At 39.0% G+C, this 15,949-nt stretch overlaps 1 protein-coding gene across 5 annotated transcripts in view; it reads right to left on the reverse strand.

Moving 5' to 3' along the window:
- The window catches only part of shc1 (SHC (Src homology 2 domain containing) transforming protein 1), a 37,238-nt gene extending 22,983 nt beyond the window's left edge, over window positions 1–14,255 (reverse strand). For 2 of the 5 annotated variants that reach the window (XM_027153173.2, XM_027153146.2), the window contains exon 1: window positions 13,908–14,255. Coding sequence is in view for 1 of the 5 variants with exons in the window: in XM_027153136.2 (XP_027008937.1) it covers window positions 12,829–12,858 (30 nt within the window). In the remaining 4 variants the exon portion in view is untranslated. Of the gene's footprint in view, window positions 1–12,828; window positions 13,011–13,907 lie in introns of all 5 variants that reach the window. The other 3 variants (XM_047810972.1, XM_027153136.2, XM_027153153.2) reach the window with 3 other exon arrangements.
- Window positions 14,256–15,949: the final 1,694 nt, after the last annotated feature.

Below are 15,949 nucleotides of genomic sequence, written 5' to 3' on the forward strand. Positions count from 1 at the left end.
ACAGGTCAAGCACTTTGGTTAATGTTCACATCAAAAACTTCTTATCTGGGATTTTCACACATTACACACTCTTGAATGTGCACACGACGGTACAAACACAGAACACCAAAATAAAATACTTAAATGTTGTACTCATAAGTAACTGAACTGATTAAGATCATTTTAAAATGAAACCTCTACCCTATCAAAAGGATATAATCTGTTTAATAATCTTAAAAAGAAGAATTGCACCATGCAAACATTTATAATCGCAATCTGTTCTGCATCCCCACGTTAGCATCTAACGTGGCAAGCTAATAAATGCGGTAGCTGCAAGAAACCGTATATTTAAAACTTTAAAATTCATTACAAGTTTGGATTGAAGGCATGCCATTAAATAATTCATATTGCACTCTATAATACAGTCTACATTCCCAGACATCAAGCAGAGATGACAAAAAAAGGATTTGTAAAGAAAATAAATATCCCTGTAAGGATTAATTCTCACTGACGGTTTGTGCTTTCACTCGGAGGGGGCGGAAACGCAGTATAGCCTTCGCTCTTCTATGTGGTTTATAATTACAGGGTTCACAGGAGGAAGAAAGTCTGGCAGGATCTAGTGTGAGGTGGAACTTCAAAATTCAGGAACCATGAAGGTCAGACTGTCTGTAAATGAAGATCATCATTGTAAACACAGCTTTAATCTGTTGCTTCAGTTCGAAGAGAATCTGAAAAGTTTCCCCAAGGACACTTTAACATGAACTTTTAAACATTCGAGAATATTATTCAGGTATGCTATACTCAATAGCAAAACAAAAGCTAACAAAACAAACACATACTTGCACGTGCCATGTAGCTTCATGTTGCTACAGGACACTGGTGCATTCTAAATCATCAACTAAATCGGTACCTACTGCCTTCAATTCAGGACCTACTGCCATTGATTCAGTTCCACTCTGACTTAGTACCTACTGCATTCGATTCAGTACCTACTGCATTCGATTCAGTACCTACTGCATTCGATTCAGTAACTATGCACCCAATAACGTATCTTTGCATTCGATTCAGGACCTACTGTACTGCATTCTACTCAGTACTTACGCACTTTGACTCAGTACCTACAGTGTTAGAATTCAGCACTCATGGAGTTCAATTCAGGACCCACTGCGTTTGATGCAGGACCTACTGCGGTTGATTCCGTACCTTTGCGTTCAGTATATACTGTTGATACAGACTGATCAATGTACGTGTATGCACACAATCCAGATATGCTACTGTACATCCACTATATTGGCATTGTCATGTGACCTCTGATGTCACGATAACACTTTTTTGTTTGTTTTGTTTTACTTCCCGCCCCCAAAAAACCACAACTGCTTATTTCTTGTTTAAACAAGTTATCAGTTTAGTCTGGTGGTGTTAAAAAAAAAAGGCTCAACCACAGGAAACAGAGTTTAATACCTACAGTATAGCACTTCCAGTTAACAGGAGCTGACGTGCTGCCTTCTGCTATTTTGGATTCTGACAGCTGCTCTGTGCCAGTCCCGTTGCATTATGGGACGGCGCAGTATGCACTGGCCGATACTGCAGAATGTCTTCAAACGCAGCAGGTCATTCAGGTATTTCTCTCACACTGCAGCATGAAGAATGAAAATCCAGATATGCAGCTCATGTCTATAGGAAACCGATTCTGAAAGTATTATTATTATTACTATTAGTAGTATTAATAATTCTGGGTTGTTGCATTATTTCAATAAACCTGTGAATTCTGTACACTTCTCAGACAAGGCCTCTGAGTGGTTCTATGATAGTGACCACAAGATTGCAAGCTTCAGTCAAAGCTGCTGTTGTGCCCGTGAGCAAAATCCCTCTCCGCTTGTCTAAGCCAGTTAAGTCACGGTGTCAGGCAGGTGAACACACGTCGATGCACAAGTGGGGACGATTTCTTTCTCCTCTGTAGTTCTTAATGTACCTGCAGCCACTGTAGTGTTGTAGTGATTGCACCCATAGAGCCACTGACACAACACAGCTAACATTCATGGCTGTCAATAATTAACAAAGTTACTCTAAACTCTGTGTGAACTCCAGGTGCGAGAGACCAAGGTGGGAGCCTGAAAATGGTGTAGTGCGCACTTCAAACGGGTTTGCACTTTAAATGTGGGTTACTTTGTGCACTCAATGTCAGGAAAGATTAAAAAAAAAAAAAAAAGATTACATACAATGACATACATACCACAACAAAAAATATCTACCATCTCCAATACCTTAAACCACACAAATTCAACTGATTCACAGGCCTGTGAGGGCTCTGTGCAAACCCTGGCTATGCGGCGTGATATTGAAAGAGCACAAGAACTGCTTTGGGAGAACTTGCTGTTGTAAATTGATGGTGTATTAAAATTCAGAGCCTCCCAGAGCACAAACAGCAGTTCTATTTTAGGCTCTCTCTCCTCCCTGCAAGCGCAGACACATTATGTGGCACTAAAACAGTCTCCCTCCTTTCCGTCGACTCTTGCGCTTTCACGCCCTCTCTTCAAGCCGAGAACAGGCTTCCAATTAAGGAACTCGAGCTGCAGAAGTTTTCTCTGCGGGCCTTTGCAATCAATTAAAATGTGAGTATCGCTGCTTTGTCCCATTCCCAATGGAATAGTCGTCTGTCTCAAAAACTGGAAACGTTTTCAAAATCTGACAAATAAAAACCTCCTGATTACACACGTCCACCTAATCGTAGAGGTAAAATCCATTGTGAATGACTTGCATAAACACTAATCTTAAGAATTAACCTGTGATCGTAAGTGTTGTTATTGCTCATTGCTTATATGCTGTGCTCTGACCCCAACCACCAAAGTTGGGATATATATATATATATATATATATATATACACACACAAAGAAAGAATTTCCCTGTGCTGTAATGTATACGTAACGATAATAAAGGCTTCTTCTGCTTAAAGGTAAGCAATACATTCCTTCAGATGCCCAATACATTATCCCACACTGCTGCAAATACAGCAAGCAAGTAAAGAAGCTTGTGTTTTCTGAACAGTGAAACTCGACTATTGCCGTATATCTACAATTCGATGCTAATGTAACTGTTTAGCTTTGTTTATGCTGCGGAAAATGGGGGGGAGCAACGAGGTACTGACACAGAATGAGGAACAAGATGTGGTAGCTCAGTGGTTAAGGTGTTGGGCTACTGATCAGAAGGTCATGGGTTCGAACCCCAGGTCCACCAAGCTGCCACTGCTGGGCCCCTGAGCAAGACCCTTAACCCTCAGTTGCTCAGTTGTAAGTCACTCTAAGGGTGTCTGCTAAATGCCGTAAATGTAATGTAAATGTGAAAGATGGCCGACAGCCCTCCGGTGGACAAGATCTATTACAAATGTCTTTTAAATTACCCCTCGCTGCATGCTTTTTTTTTAACATTTTAAAAATTTACGGCATTCTGCTAAAGCTATCGACGTCGAATTACATGCGTTTGATATCGTTAGCCATCGACTGGGAAATGGAGCAGATAGTATCCCTCGGTCATGTCACTCCCATAACACAGGTGGAATTTTCCTTTACCACTACAGGAAGATCTACAGGAAGAAACAAACAAAAAAAAAGATGTTCCAATCACCACAGTAACAGTTTCCTGTTCTTACACGTTGCAACAGAAGGATCAGTTAAAAAAAAAAAAAACTAAATAAATAAATAAACTGGAGGAAATTAGAGAGGAAAAAGCTCGATGGAAACAAAACTTAAGTTAATTCTTAAGCAGCTAGAAGACAAGAGTCTGTCAGAGTTTCAACATTCAGGTTTAGAGGATCATTAAGTTGGTGTATATTTAACTTTCCAGACGCAACATGGGGTCAATGTGCAGATAACAGTATAACGGTTTTAGCATGCGCTAGTCAAAACGCCCACACCCCTTGCGAAGTGTTTGAGGTCCGCTTGTGCCTTATTACTTTTGTGGTTTTCTTTTAGGCTTCTGCAGTGCACACAATGTGCTGAGGGATGATCGTGTGGGCATCACAGCTTTTAAAGCTCTGCTAACAAGGCCACATTGTGCAATGTGTGAAAAAAAAAAAAAAGCACAGATAAAACTGTAGGTTTAAAAAAAAAGAAAGAAAGAAAGAAAGAAAGAAAGAAAAAAAAGGCTGATACTGGTAATTAGTGTCAGTGTGAAACTTCCTCATTAACTCATACTCTTTATAAAATAAAAAAGAACAAATCTATCAGATGATACAGTGCCCCATGCTCTGCTACTCTACTAGCACTGCTCGACTGGTTCCACCATCTCTCGGGGTAAGAGGTAGTTATACAGCAAGTCTCTTTTCGGTTCTGGCAACGAGGGGGGTGGAACGAACTTCCCCAAGATGTCCGAACAGCTGAGACACTTGGTATCTTCAAACGATTGGTGAAGACCTACCTCTTCCTGAAACACTTGAACTAGCACTTATTTTCCCTGTTTGTTTATATGTATTTACAAAAAAAAAAAAAAAAAGAACATTAATTTAATTTTGAAAAGAAAATTTTTTTAGGTTGATGGTATCCTTAGTCTGTAACCTAGTGAACAAGTGTTAATGTATTCATTGCTGGAGACTTCAAAGCCCTTTTGTACGTCGCTCTGGATTAGGCAGTCTGCCAAATGGGGTAAATGCAAATGTGGCATATGTCTGGTGAACAATGTCACGCTATTGTCCAGGAGACAAAATAACAGCAAGTTAGACTCATTTCCTGATTAATAGCTGCGATAAAAAAAGCAGAATGCAAACTAAACACTATGAATAACATGACAGAATTGAAGCCTTTATTCTGTCACGTATACATTACAGCACAGTGAAATTCTTTCTTCACATATCCCAACTTTGGAGGTTGGGGTCAGAGCACAGGGTCAGGCATGATACATGTGCCTCTGGGGCAGAGAGTGTTAAGGGCCTTGCTCAAGGGCCCAACAGTTGCAGTGCTGGGGCTTGAACCCTGATTTTCCGATCAACAACTCAGAGCCTTAACAACAGGCTCAGCACTGCACAAAAACTATCACGAGAAAGTGTATTCATACAAAAAAGTGCTACATTTCTTCTCAGACTTCTCTTGTAGAATAGTATCCTCAATCTGTGACCTGGTGAACTAGTATTGATGTATTCATTGTTAGACTTTAAAGCACCTTTGTACATTGACACCAAATGGTGTAAATATAAATAGTATACATGTAACCTGATTAAAAAAGGTCATAAAACTTACAATTAAAGGTGGGGTCTCCGTTGTTTGAAAGCCAATGTTTGACATTTGAAATCACCAAAACAATCACGCCCCTAACACAAATGGTCCCACCCCTGTTTTGATAGCTCCGCCCACACATACACCAGACAAGTATAACCCAAGTATAACCCAGACAAGTATTATGGCAGAACCTGCTGGGGCAGCTGACTGAGGGGATATTTTTATCAATAAATGAACTCAATGAGTAATACTATGGTAATACAAATGTGTTTCTGTAGTACTGTGTGTTGTACCGTGAAAGGTTTAGCTCCGTTTCACGCGGAAGACGTTCAGTTCTCTCCAGCGCTGGAAAGCTGATCCTTTATTAACACGTCCTACTTCTTACCTTATCGTCAGCCTTTCTTCGCTTTCTTTCTTTGTTTTTATCCTCCATGTCAATGTTAATACCTCTTTCTGCTAATGTCACATGCGCACTGAACACTCTCTCCGACCATATAAAACGCAGTTTTCTGAAGCATTTCTCAAACAACGGAGACCCTACCTTTAAGTGATTACGCAAACAGCAGCCATCAAATGCTGCAGTAAAAAAGGAAGAATTACTTAAGTTCACTACGAAATTAACTCTGTACTAAATTAATGTGAATATCTTACTAAAACTGCATGCATATCATTTACTTTACTGGGTTAAATGTACTATTGTTTTCTGAGTGCTTACAAAGTCAAAAGGAAGTAATGTTTGCATTTGCAGAAGTTAGTTAAGTAGTAGTGTTCAACCACTCTTCTGCACTAAAACCCTTCTTCTTTCTGAGCTAGATCCACAAGTTAATGCAGTTCATGAAAATCTACTTGCTGATGTTATAAAGAACACGCACAGTAAGGCATGAATATGCATTTGTGTGAATTTCATGGCCTATCATTACAGGGATACATAAATGTGCTATGCCATCCGATCAGCATACCAAATGCCCCACCTCCCCATAGTGCAGCTTTCTTAGCGACAAGCAAGTACCTCACTAAGACCCAAAAGATCCTCCTTGTCCTGATTAATTAACAAAGTGCTTACACCCACAAATTTGCTAATACATTTTCTCATGTCCCATCATGGTCATAAAGTATACTGAATAGTGTAATGTGAGTATTTATAATTACATCTCTACTTAAAACAATCGGAGTGAGACAGCTACTGACTCACTAAGACTGCAATGAGAAGGTGGTGAAACAACCCAGCACACACACACACACACACACACACACACACACACACACACACACACACACACACACACACACACACACACACACACACACACACACACACACACACACACACACACACACACACACAAAATATCCAGGCAGTGGGATGGAAAATAACAGAGGATGTTGTGTTCTTAAAATGATCCCACACATCCAGAGAAAGGAAAAGAGGTCACTTTTGCCCATTTTCTGTCACCACATCGACATGGATCATCTGGAACATTCATCAGGATCCATCATGATCATTACTCACCTACAATATTGGTATCGTCAATGGGTTTTGTGTGTGGGTTTATTTTTCCTGTTTTAACTGTAAGGTTTAAATTCTGTAACGTTCAGGGCACAGAAATCGAGTGAAGTTTTCATACTATTTCTTTTTTTTAAATATAGATATTAAATATATTATTCATTTACACACTATTTCTCAGCACCATATCTTAAAAGATGAGAAAAAGCAAACAAGTCGCTCATCCGTTCGGCTGAAGCTCAGTTCGCTATTTTAATCATGCTGACACCTTGTCTAAGACAAAAAGCCACAATGAGTGTGGGAAAGACAGGAAAAGTGTATTAAACCGCATAGCTACATGCACTTTAGGTCTCAGGTGACCTATATCCAAATTGTGTTTTTGGACATCTGTGTTAGCTGAAACGAAATGTTTGACAGAAAATTTCGAGTATTTTTAGCAACCAGAACAATGAAGGGATGTGAAAGAAAAAGAGAAAAAGAAAAAGAACAACTATTGTGTGTGTGTGTGTGTGTGTGTGTGTGTGTGTGTGTGTGTACGAGAGTCCATAGTCCAAGTGTTGTTTCCTAAGAATTATGAAAAGAACAACAGCATTTACAGCACTGTTGCAATGTGTATGCTGATAAAGCTGAATATAATCAGTGATTAAGCAGCTGCTTTAAGACTACATGGGAAATCAGGGCCTCCTGTAAAAATCCACTAAAATGTGGTACTGAGATGTTTATTCACCGAGCTGCAGTGTTAGAGAATATCTGTGGTAGCTTACAGTCTGTTTATGTAACAAAAGGCGAACAGTGCAATGCTCTGACAGATTAAAGTAAAAAAGTAAAACTTTATTTTAAAAAAGGTCCAAAGATTAACTCACTGGATAAGCGTGCAGGTAAAAAATCTCTCAACATTTATTGAGTTCTTCAGAAATTCTTTTTCACTTCTCTCAGGTGGGCGGGCTTCTCCGCATCATGATTGGGAGACCTCACAACTAACTAATCATTAAAACAGTTAGCAACATGACTGACGGTTAAAAAAGTAAACATATCGGTGGCAGTCAGTCGACCACATAAACCTGCAGAGAATGCGTAATGGTTACAATCGTAACCTAATTCAAAACACAACTAATAAAGCCTAGCATTTTATTTTCGTCATTTAAAAAGAATGCATAGCTAGCTAGCCTCGGTGAAGCTGGGCACTTCGGATTCTGATGCGCTTTCGTGACTGAAAGTGAAACGGACGAGCAGACCGACACCCGAAATTCATTTTACTTCAAAAGTTAGGTAGCAAAAGCTGCCCTTTACAACTCTCTTGCTCCAGTAAAGATGACTGATAAATGGCTTGTCGTGCTTCGAGACAGCTGCGCTTCCCCTTATTTAAAAATAAATAAATAACAATAAAAAGAATACGAAAACACCAACTGCTACTTCTATAAAACTCCTTAATCTTAAACTTAAACATGGGTCAGTTGGCGAACAAAGACGAAGAACGTTTCTGAAGCCCCCACTCCCCACCACAGACTAAATACATCTATATTTAGGCTAAATTTCATTAACATCACTAAATATCAGTATGCATGCTCTCTCACTTCCAGAAAGGTATTGATTAGTCAGGCCAATAAAAAACTTCCAAACTGTTAGATGTACCATGGAACACTATGAAGACCATCATCATCATCATCATCATCAGCCGTCTACCACATATAAACTTTCAGAATAAAAAGCATTGAACAAACCGTGTCAGTGATTCTTCAAGACTAAGCATTAAAACTAGCATTAAACTAGACTAAACTGAAGGCTTAATGCTTGACACATGACCTTAACTAATAGGAAAATTTTTGGGCAACTCCATGATAAAACTGTGAGAGAAAAGTAAAAGACAGGGGCTTTTTCTTTTTGCTTTTCTTAGCTGGAACCCCTACAGCTATGGCTTGTGAAGGAAAATGCAGGCTATGTTTATATCAGTCACCTGCTGTGGTGTGTGTCCCCAGCTGTTACTTAAGCCTGTGTGTGTAGCGACAACCTGTGATTTCTCAGACACACTAATGACTGTGTAGAGCTTGAAGACCAACAATGCTGTTGTGCTCACTGCCTTGGCAAGGACGATTATTGTAGAAGGTGAAACCCTTTGGTTTTCTGTTGTGTTTTGAGTGGACAGTGGTTCCTTACAAAGACGAGACATTTTGCAGTTGCTAGAATGCTTAGTGATGCACATTATAAGATCTATGTCACTGATAGAGATTCACGCATGTTATGAACAATTACGAAGAAGCCTATCGGGATCTTATCAGACCATCAGAGGGTCATACGGTGAACCATTTTGTCCTCTTAGAACTTTTACACACAAATCCCAGTTAATATGCGGTCTAATATGGCAACAAACTCTAAAAACCATCTTCTAAAAGTGCTTCCTTAGCTAAAAGAAAAATACTTTTTAAAAATATTTCAAAATAGAAATAAACAAAGGCTTAGGGTCCTAATGCAACAGACACTATTGTTAAAAAGTAGAATACAAATTGTATTATATATTGAATATACTGTATGTAGGCTAATTTACTACTGTGACTGTATGTGTTTCTTTCAACAGCAATTGATGGTTAAGGGCCATTATCAGGGGCCCAGCAGTGGCAGCCTGGTGGGCCTGGGATATGAACTCACAACCTTCTGATTGGTAGTCAAACATCTTAACCACATCCCTCTGTGTGTGTTTGTTTTAAAGCATCAATTATTAAGACACAGACACAACGCAGAGCTGAATTCTCAAATCAGAAGGTGGGCCTTCGTTTCCTAGAACAGCACGGCTCTGACTATAACATATAAATCAGAGGTTTGTATTAATTTGCTCATTCTGATGCATCAAACAGCGTGTTCACTGAGACTCTGAGTTCACAGAGAATCTACGATTAGAGTCGTGTTTGTTGAATAAAACCAAAAGTACAACCATTGCTCTCTGGAAGCTTTCGATTAAGAGATGTTTATGGAACGTGTGTGGAAGTGGTCTCGTGTGTCAGCTTTTTGTAACAGCCAGTAAGTTTACAGGCAGCGATGATTCTATGAATTTACTTTTTTTTTTTGCCCTATTAACTTCAAGAGAGTGAACGACTGTTTGTTATAGATGCTGGAACAGTAACTAACATGTCCTGCAGATATTAATCAATAAAAAAACGTTTGAAATGAAGTACTTCACACTGTGCACCATGTACTTTACTGTCTAGGCCAAGAATTTTAGGAGGGTGTTTAGGAGGTCAGAATGAACACTGAAAAAGACAAAACAAAACAGGTTTACTAAGTTGATGTACAAGCCGTTTCCCAATTATAGGTAAATGACATCAAATGCCTGTAATGTGACACTGCTAGCTTTAGAATACAGTGAGTTTTATTTAAAGATGTCTCGTCCATCAGTTTTGAAAAATATTTCTCAAAATTGACTTCGTCTTTTCAGTGCCTGGTAGTCCCGCCCCTCCCAGTACATAAGCAAAGCTGTGATAATTGGGAGGGTGAAGTGTCAATTGTCCACACTTCAGGTTGTTTTTTTAAATAAATGCAGGAAGTACACTACGTTTAGTTGTGATTTTCACTCCAAAACAAATGTAGAAAAACAAAAAACAAAACACAATTCTCACTAGGACAAGAAAGTATGACCATATAACCCCAATTTTATCATCTCTACACTGGCTACCTGTTAGGTATAGAATTGACTACAAACTGCTGCTACTTACGTACAAGGCTCTTAATGGTTTAGCTCCCATGTACCTAACTAGTCTTCTAACACGTTACAATCCTTCACGCTCTCTGAGATCACAAAACTCAGGGCTTCTGGTAGTTCCCAGAATATCTAAGTCTACTAAAGGTGGTAGAGCATTTTCTTATTTAGCTCCCAAACTTTGGAATAGTCTTCCTGATAGTGTTCGGGGCTCAGACACACTTTCCCAGTTTAAATGTAGATTAAAAACTCATCTCTTCTGTCAGGCGTACACATAATACATCCCATAATATCATGCACCAGTACATCAGACCAGCGCATTTTTATGAACGGCAGATATGTTAATCCCTTTCCACTGCTTTTCTCTTTGTACCCATCCCGAGGCATCCAGACACTGTACCAGCTCCCATCGTCCTCTGTGGGACGAAGCCTTTGGACATCCACTGAGCCGAGGCCGACTCTAAGAATCCTGAGACATCTCCAGTTAGACTCTGTTTTACTCAGAAGATCAGAAGTCCTTGAACCTCACACCAATACAACATTTGTTTGACTGTATATTACAATCACACCCCCAGTGTCACCCATATGAGGATGGGTTCCCCCTTGAGTCCGGTTCCTCTCAAGGTTTCTTCCTTTACCAATTTAAGGGAGTTTTTCCTTGCCACTGCTGCCTGAGTCACCTCAGACTTGCTCATAGGGGAATAAATACATACACACTGTGAACTATATACATCTAATAATAATCTAGAATTTTTATTCTGTTAATTCTTATTTCTTTTATTATTCGTTATTTCCTTTATCATTAATTATGTTTACCTTCTGCTCTATGTTTATGTTCTGTAAAGCTGCTTTGAGACAATGTCTATTGTAAAAAGCGCTATACAAATAAACTTGAATTGAATCATAGCATTTACACTATAGAATGGTGCATAAGTATGTGATTTGTGACCACTCTGGGGTGGTTAATTTTCATACAAACTGCATGGTCCATTGTGTGCAAGTACTTACTCATAGGATTGTATAATGTGTGTTCTAGCATTCAAAAATGTTTAATGAAATGCCTGTTCTGGTAAGTCAGAACTTTGGAACAAAGTGAGGAAGTTAAGCAAAGGATGCGAATGAAGTTGGAATGCTGGCAGGGTGGCGTTTGGGAGTGAATACTGCTTTAGTCATGCTCGAGCTTCGACTGACACCCATGAAAAGCAGATTTTGTAATCCTGTCTGTGCAGATAAATGCTTTGGGAATTCACACTGACCAAGACACTTGAGGCATAAAACACTTTTAGAACTGTTTATAGCATCATATAATATTATAGAACACCAAGAAGAAAAATTATTGATAGGTCGTCTCGTCACTTACGTTATAGCAACTTGTTTTGTTCCCCAACAAATAAAAGAAATAAATAAAAACATGATGTTCCTGTGAACGAGCTGTTACTACATATAGGAACAAGTGTATTCATATTCCATTCCTGTGGCGCACATATAATCAATCTGAAATCCGTTACATACATTTGTCCCATTGTACATATGAGAGTGTTACCAACATTACACTGTCATCACTGAAATATTTCATTACATTTAACTAGCGTAACTGACTTTCTGCTTTGGGGTTCGTTTGTGGTGTTACACCTCTATGAGGTGCATGTGATTTGAGGAAAATGATTTACTATCTTCTGGCGGTTTGAGTCACTTTTATGGCATCTAAGCTATTGTAGTAAAGCCTTTGCTGTAGGCATGCCTGGACCTGAAGGGAACAATCTACAGCAGCAAACAGAAGAATGTAGAAATAATGACCTTTGCTCCGTTCCTTCAAATACGTTTAATAAAGATGTAAGAAAGCAGGACGGATTAATATCATTGGATGTTTTAGGGGAGTCTTTGTTACCGTTACAAGATAAAAGCCTAGTTAGTTTCTGATATATGAACATTTACAGAACACATTCGTATCATTATAGCCACACACAAGGAGCCATCATTAGTGGACACCCGATAACAGCCTGATCGTCTGTCTAATTTCATGGCTAAACCCTACATACACATAGAAACAATTAAACATCTGTGTTTTTGAAATTTCCTCATTCTACTTCAGCTGAAAGTGCATTGCTCTTACATGCACAGTGCTTGGTATCTGAAAGGATGCCATTTACACACCCTTGTTTATATGGGGAACATAACAGACCATAGTCAGATGAACTAACTGAATTTACACAAATGGACAAGTTTACATAGGCTTCATTCTCCCTTTGTCTGTCCTGATCAGTAAAACTGCCCACCGATCTTCTTAAATTGTTATTACGGGTAAATACACACGAATCCACCTGCAGGTTTATTCATCCGCATCTAATTCATTACTAACTGAAAATATAGTTGGAAAAATAAGAAGGTATCAAACTACGTCAAACTTTGAACCGGACGATTTGTGTAAATCATCAATGTGTTTATTTACCTTCTGCACTTCAGAAGTGACGGAAGACATTTACGTGTTTACCAGAAGACAAAATAATACTATGATGATCCTGTTCAAAAGTTTACACCCCCGACACCCTCCATGGCTCTTAATAATGAGTCTTGTGGTTGAACGAATCGGTGAATGTTTTTATCTTTCATCTCACAGTCGAGGGACAACATCTAAAAGATGAAAACGTTCACTGATTAACCTTTTATTTTTCCAAATATATTTTCAGTTAGTAATGAATTAAAAAAAAAAAAAAAAAACAAGCAATAAACCTGCAGGTTGATTTGTATGTATTTACCCATAATAACACCTTTTGTCGCTAATATGTAGGTAAATAATATTTTTATATTCATTTCTTTGACAGGAATATGCTTTTATTTTTATTTATTTCTTTTAGATGCATTATTTATTTATTTATTTATTTATTAATTACTGGAGGGGGTTGCACACAGTCCTACAGTTTCCTGGATATCTATTGTCTTTACATGCTCACTATAAAGGGGACCATAGAAAACACTAATTTCTCTACAATATACTATTTCTGATATTCTGGTTTGTTTTTTAAACACTTTTCAGCAGTTTCTGAACTGTACTTATCTTTTTTTTTCTCTAAAACGTCGAAGCACGTTCACTCGAAGTAGCTATTTCTTAGCGTTCAGTCCTGATATTACACAGATAACCAAAGAAAATAACAAATAACATCCTTCAAACAGACATGATTGTGTTCATACGTGTCAACACGATGAAACACGCTTCACTAGACACTGAACAAAAAAACCCTCCAGCAATGTTTGTAGTAAATGAACGTGAGAACGGAGGAGTCGATTCCAAATGGCTCCCTATTGAACATAATAGTGCGCGTCATATGGGCTGAGAGTCACATAACTCACGACTCATGTAGGACACACTCATATGGAATAAGGATCCCATTTGGGATGCGTCCGAGTCATAAAGGCATAAAGTAGACAGTTAGAAACTTGTTAAAAAACTTTATACCACTTTGTAGATACAGTTCGATGTGATTAAAAGCTCCTGACTGGATAATATGGTTAGAAAGTATAGAAACTTACCCGCACTCTTCGTGTCCGCCGTCCTCGAGTCTCCTATATCCTACTTTTCTTTTTTTTTAACCTCAACTTCCTGCAATGTTACATTGAAAACTTAGTTGCAGTCCGGTGGCGAATAAAAAACAAACCGCCTCCGCCGCCGCTTTCCCCACTTTGTTCACACGTGAAGCAATGACAGAAGTGCATGAAAACTACTTTTCCGAATCACTCTTCCTTTCCCTCGCCTTCTAAACTCGCCACCCTGAAAGAAGACCAGAAAGAATCAACTTCCGCGAATGAAAGACTGCGTCATGCGGTTTGGCGTGATGCGCGAGCGCCTGCACCTGGCCCGGCCGAGCTCGCGTGGCCTTCACTTGTTTTTTACTCAACCGGGGAAAAGAGCACGTTTGTCCTGTGCTATGATCACGTGTTTTACCTCAGCAATTACACTTTAAAATTGATGCAAACAATTACCTTTGGATCATAATAATAGGGGAGAATGGAGACATTTGTGGCAATGTTTTTGTAAATCTTTTGAGCAAAATATTCTACAGAACCATATTCTTTTCAATTCAATTCAATTTGTTTGTTTAGCTCTTTTAACAATTCCCATTAGCAGCTTTACATATATATATAAATATATTAAAAATAAAAATAAATAAATGAATACATACAATATATAGGGGGGCACGGTGGCTTAGTGGTTAGCACGTTTGCCTCGCACCTCCAGGGGCTTGGTCCAATCCCCCCATCCCCGTGCGTGTGTGTGTGTGTGTGTGTGTGTGTGTGTGTGTGTGTGTGTGTGTGTGTGTGTCCTGCGATGGGTTGGCACTCCGTCCAGGGTGTATCCTGCCTCAACGCCCGATGACGCCTGGAATAGGCACAGGCTCCCCGTGACCCGAGATGTTTGGATAAGTGGTAGAAAATGAATGAAAGAATGAATATAGTATATATCTATCCCTGTACCTAACGAGCGAGCCAGAGGCGACGGCAGCAAGGAAAAACTCCCTGAGATGATATGAGGAAGAAACCTCGAGAGCAAATGGGTTCAGAAAGGAACCATCCTCCTTTGGATAACACCGGATAGTAAATAATGTAAATAATGTCCTTTCTACAACAGTTTATAATAGTGCAATGGAGAGCTCGAGAGGAACTAATGGGTCATCGTAAACTCTGAGTTCAGCACAGAGCTGATTGCTGATAAAGACCAGACCATACAGCTGACTGACACAACATTGGTTCAATAGAAGGCATGACAGTCTCTGGGTGGCTTCATACACAACAATCCCAATCAATTTTTTTTTTGACGAATGACCATTTGTCTGTTATTTATCACTATTCATCACATGATAGACAAGGTTACGTTAAAGAAGTCAAATCTTTGTGACAGGGTCTAATCTGGTCTGTAAGTGTAAAACACACACACACACACACACACACACACACACACACACACACACACACACACACACACATATATACATACATACATTAAAGTAAACAGCACATCATTTCAGAAATTTTAAAATGTTTAATTTCAGCACATTCAGAAACACAAAAAGTGAGAGTAAGTTCCGAATGTTAAAAAATAAACACAACACAGAAAGTAGGCATGTTTGCTTCCAACTGGAATGTATGTATGACTATTAAAGAGGGGGAAAATAAGAATTGCATTCAACTTAGCCTGATGAAAATAACTTAAATCTGAAGTTGCGTAAGTTTTTATGGCAAGGAGAAATTATTTTTTCAAAATAATCCATCTTCCTTTAGACAGGTTTATATCAGGTTTACATACTCATATATATAATATTATATGTCTTGGAGCACATACTTGATCTGGGGTAAAATAAAGGAGGAAGGAGGCCAAAGATTGTAGGAAACAGCCATTGTTCCAAGCCGGGGCCCAGTTTACTGCCAGTCCTCACTCTGGTGGTTTGTTTTCTTGGACTGAAATGGAACATTGAGCAACTAAACAAACACATCATTTGGACAGTTACTGAAATTAGACACTCACACCAAGTCAGCCTGCTTTGTGTTGGCCAAAATCACATCAGTTCGAAGTATGG

Source organism: Tachysurus fulvidraco, chromosome 3 (genome assembly GCF_022655615.1).
Source record: "Tachysurus fulvidraco isolate hzauxx_2018 chromosome 3, HZAU_PFXX_2.0, whole genome shotgun sequence".
NCBI lineage: Eukaryota > Metazoa > Chordata > Actinopteri > Siluriformes > Bagridae > Tachysurus > Tachysurus fulvidraco.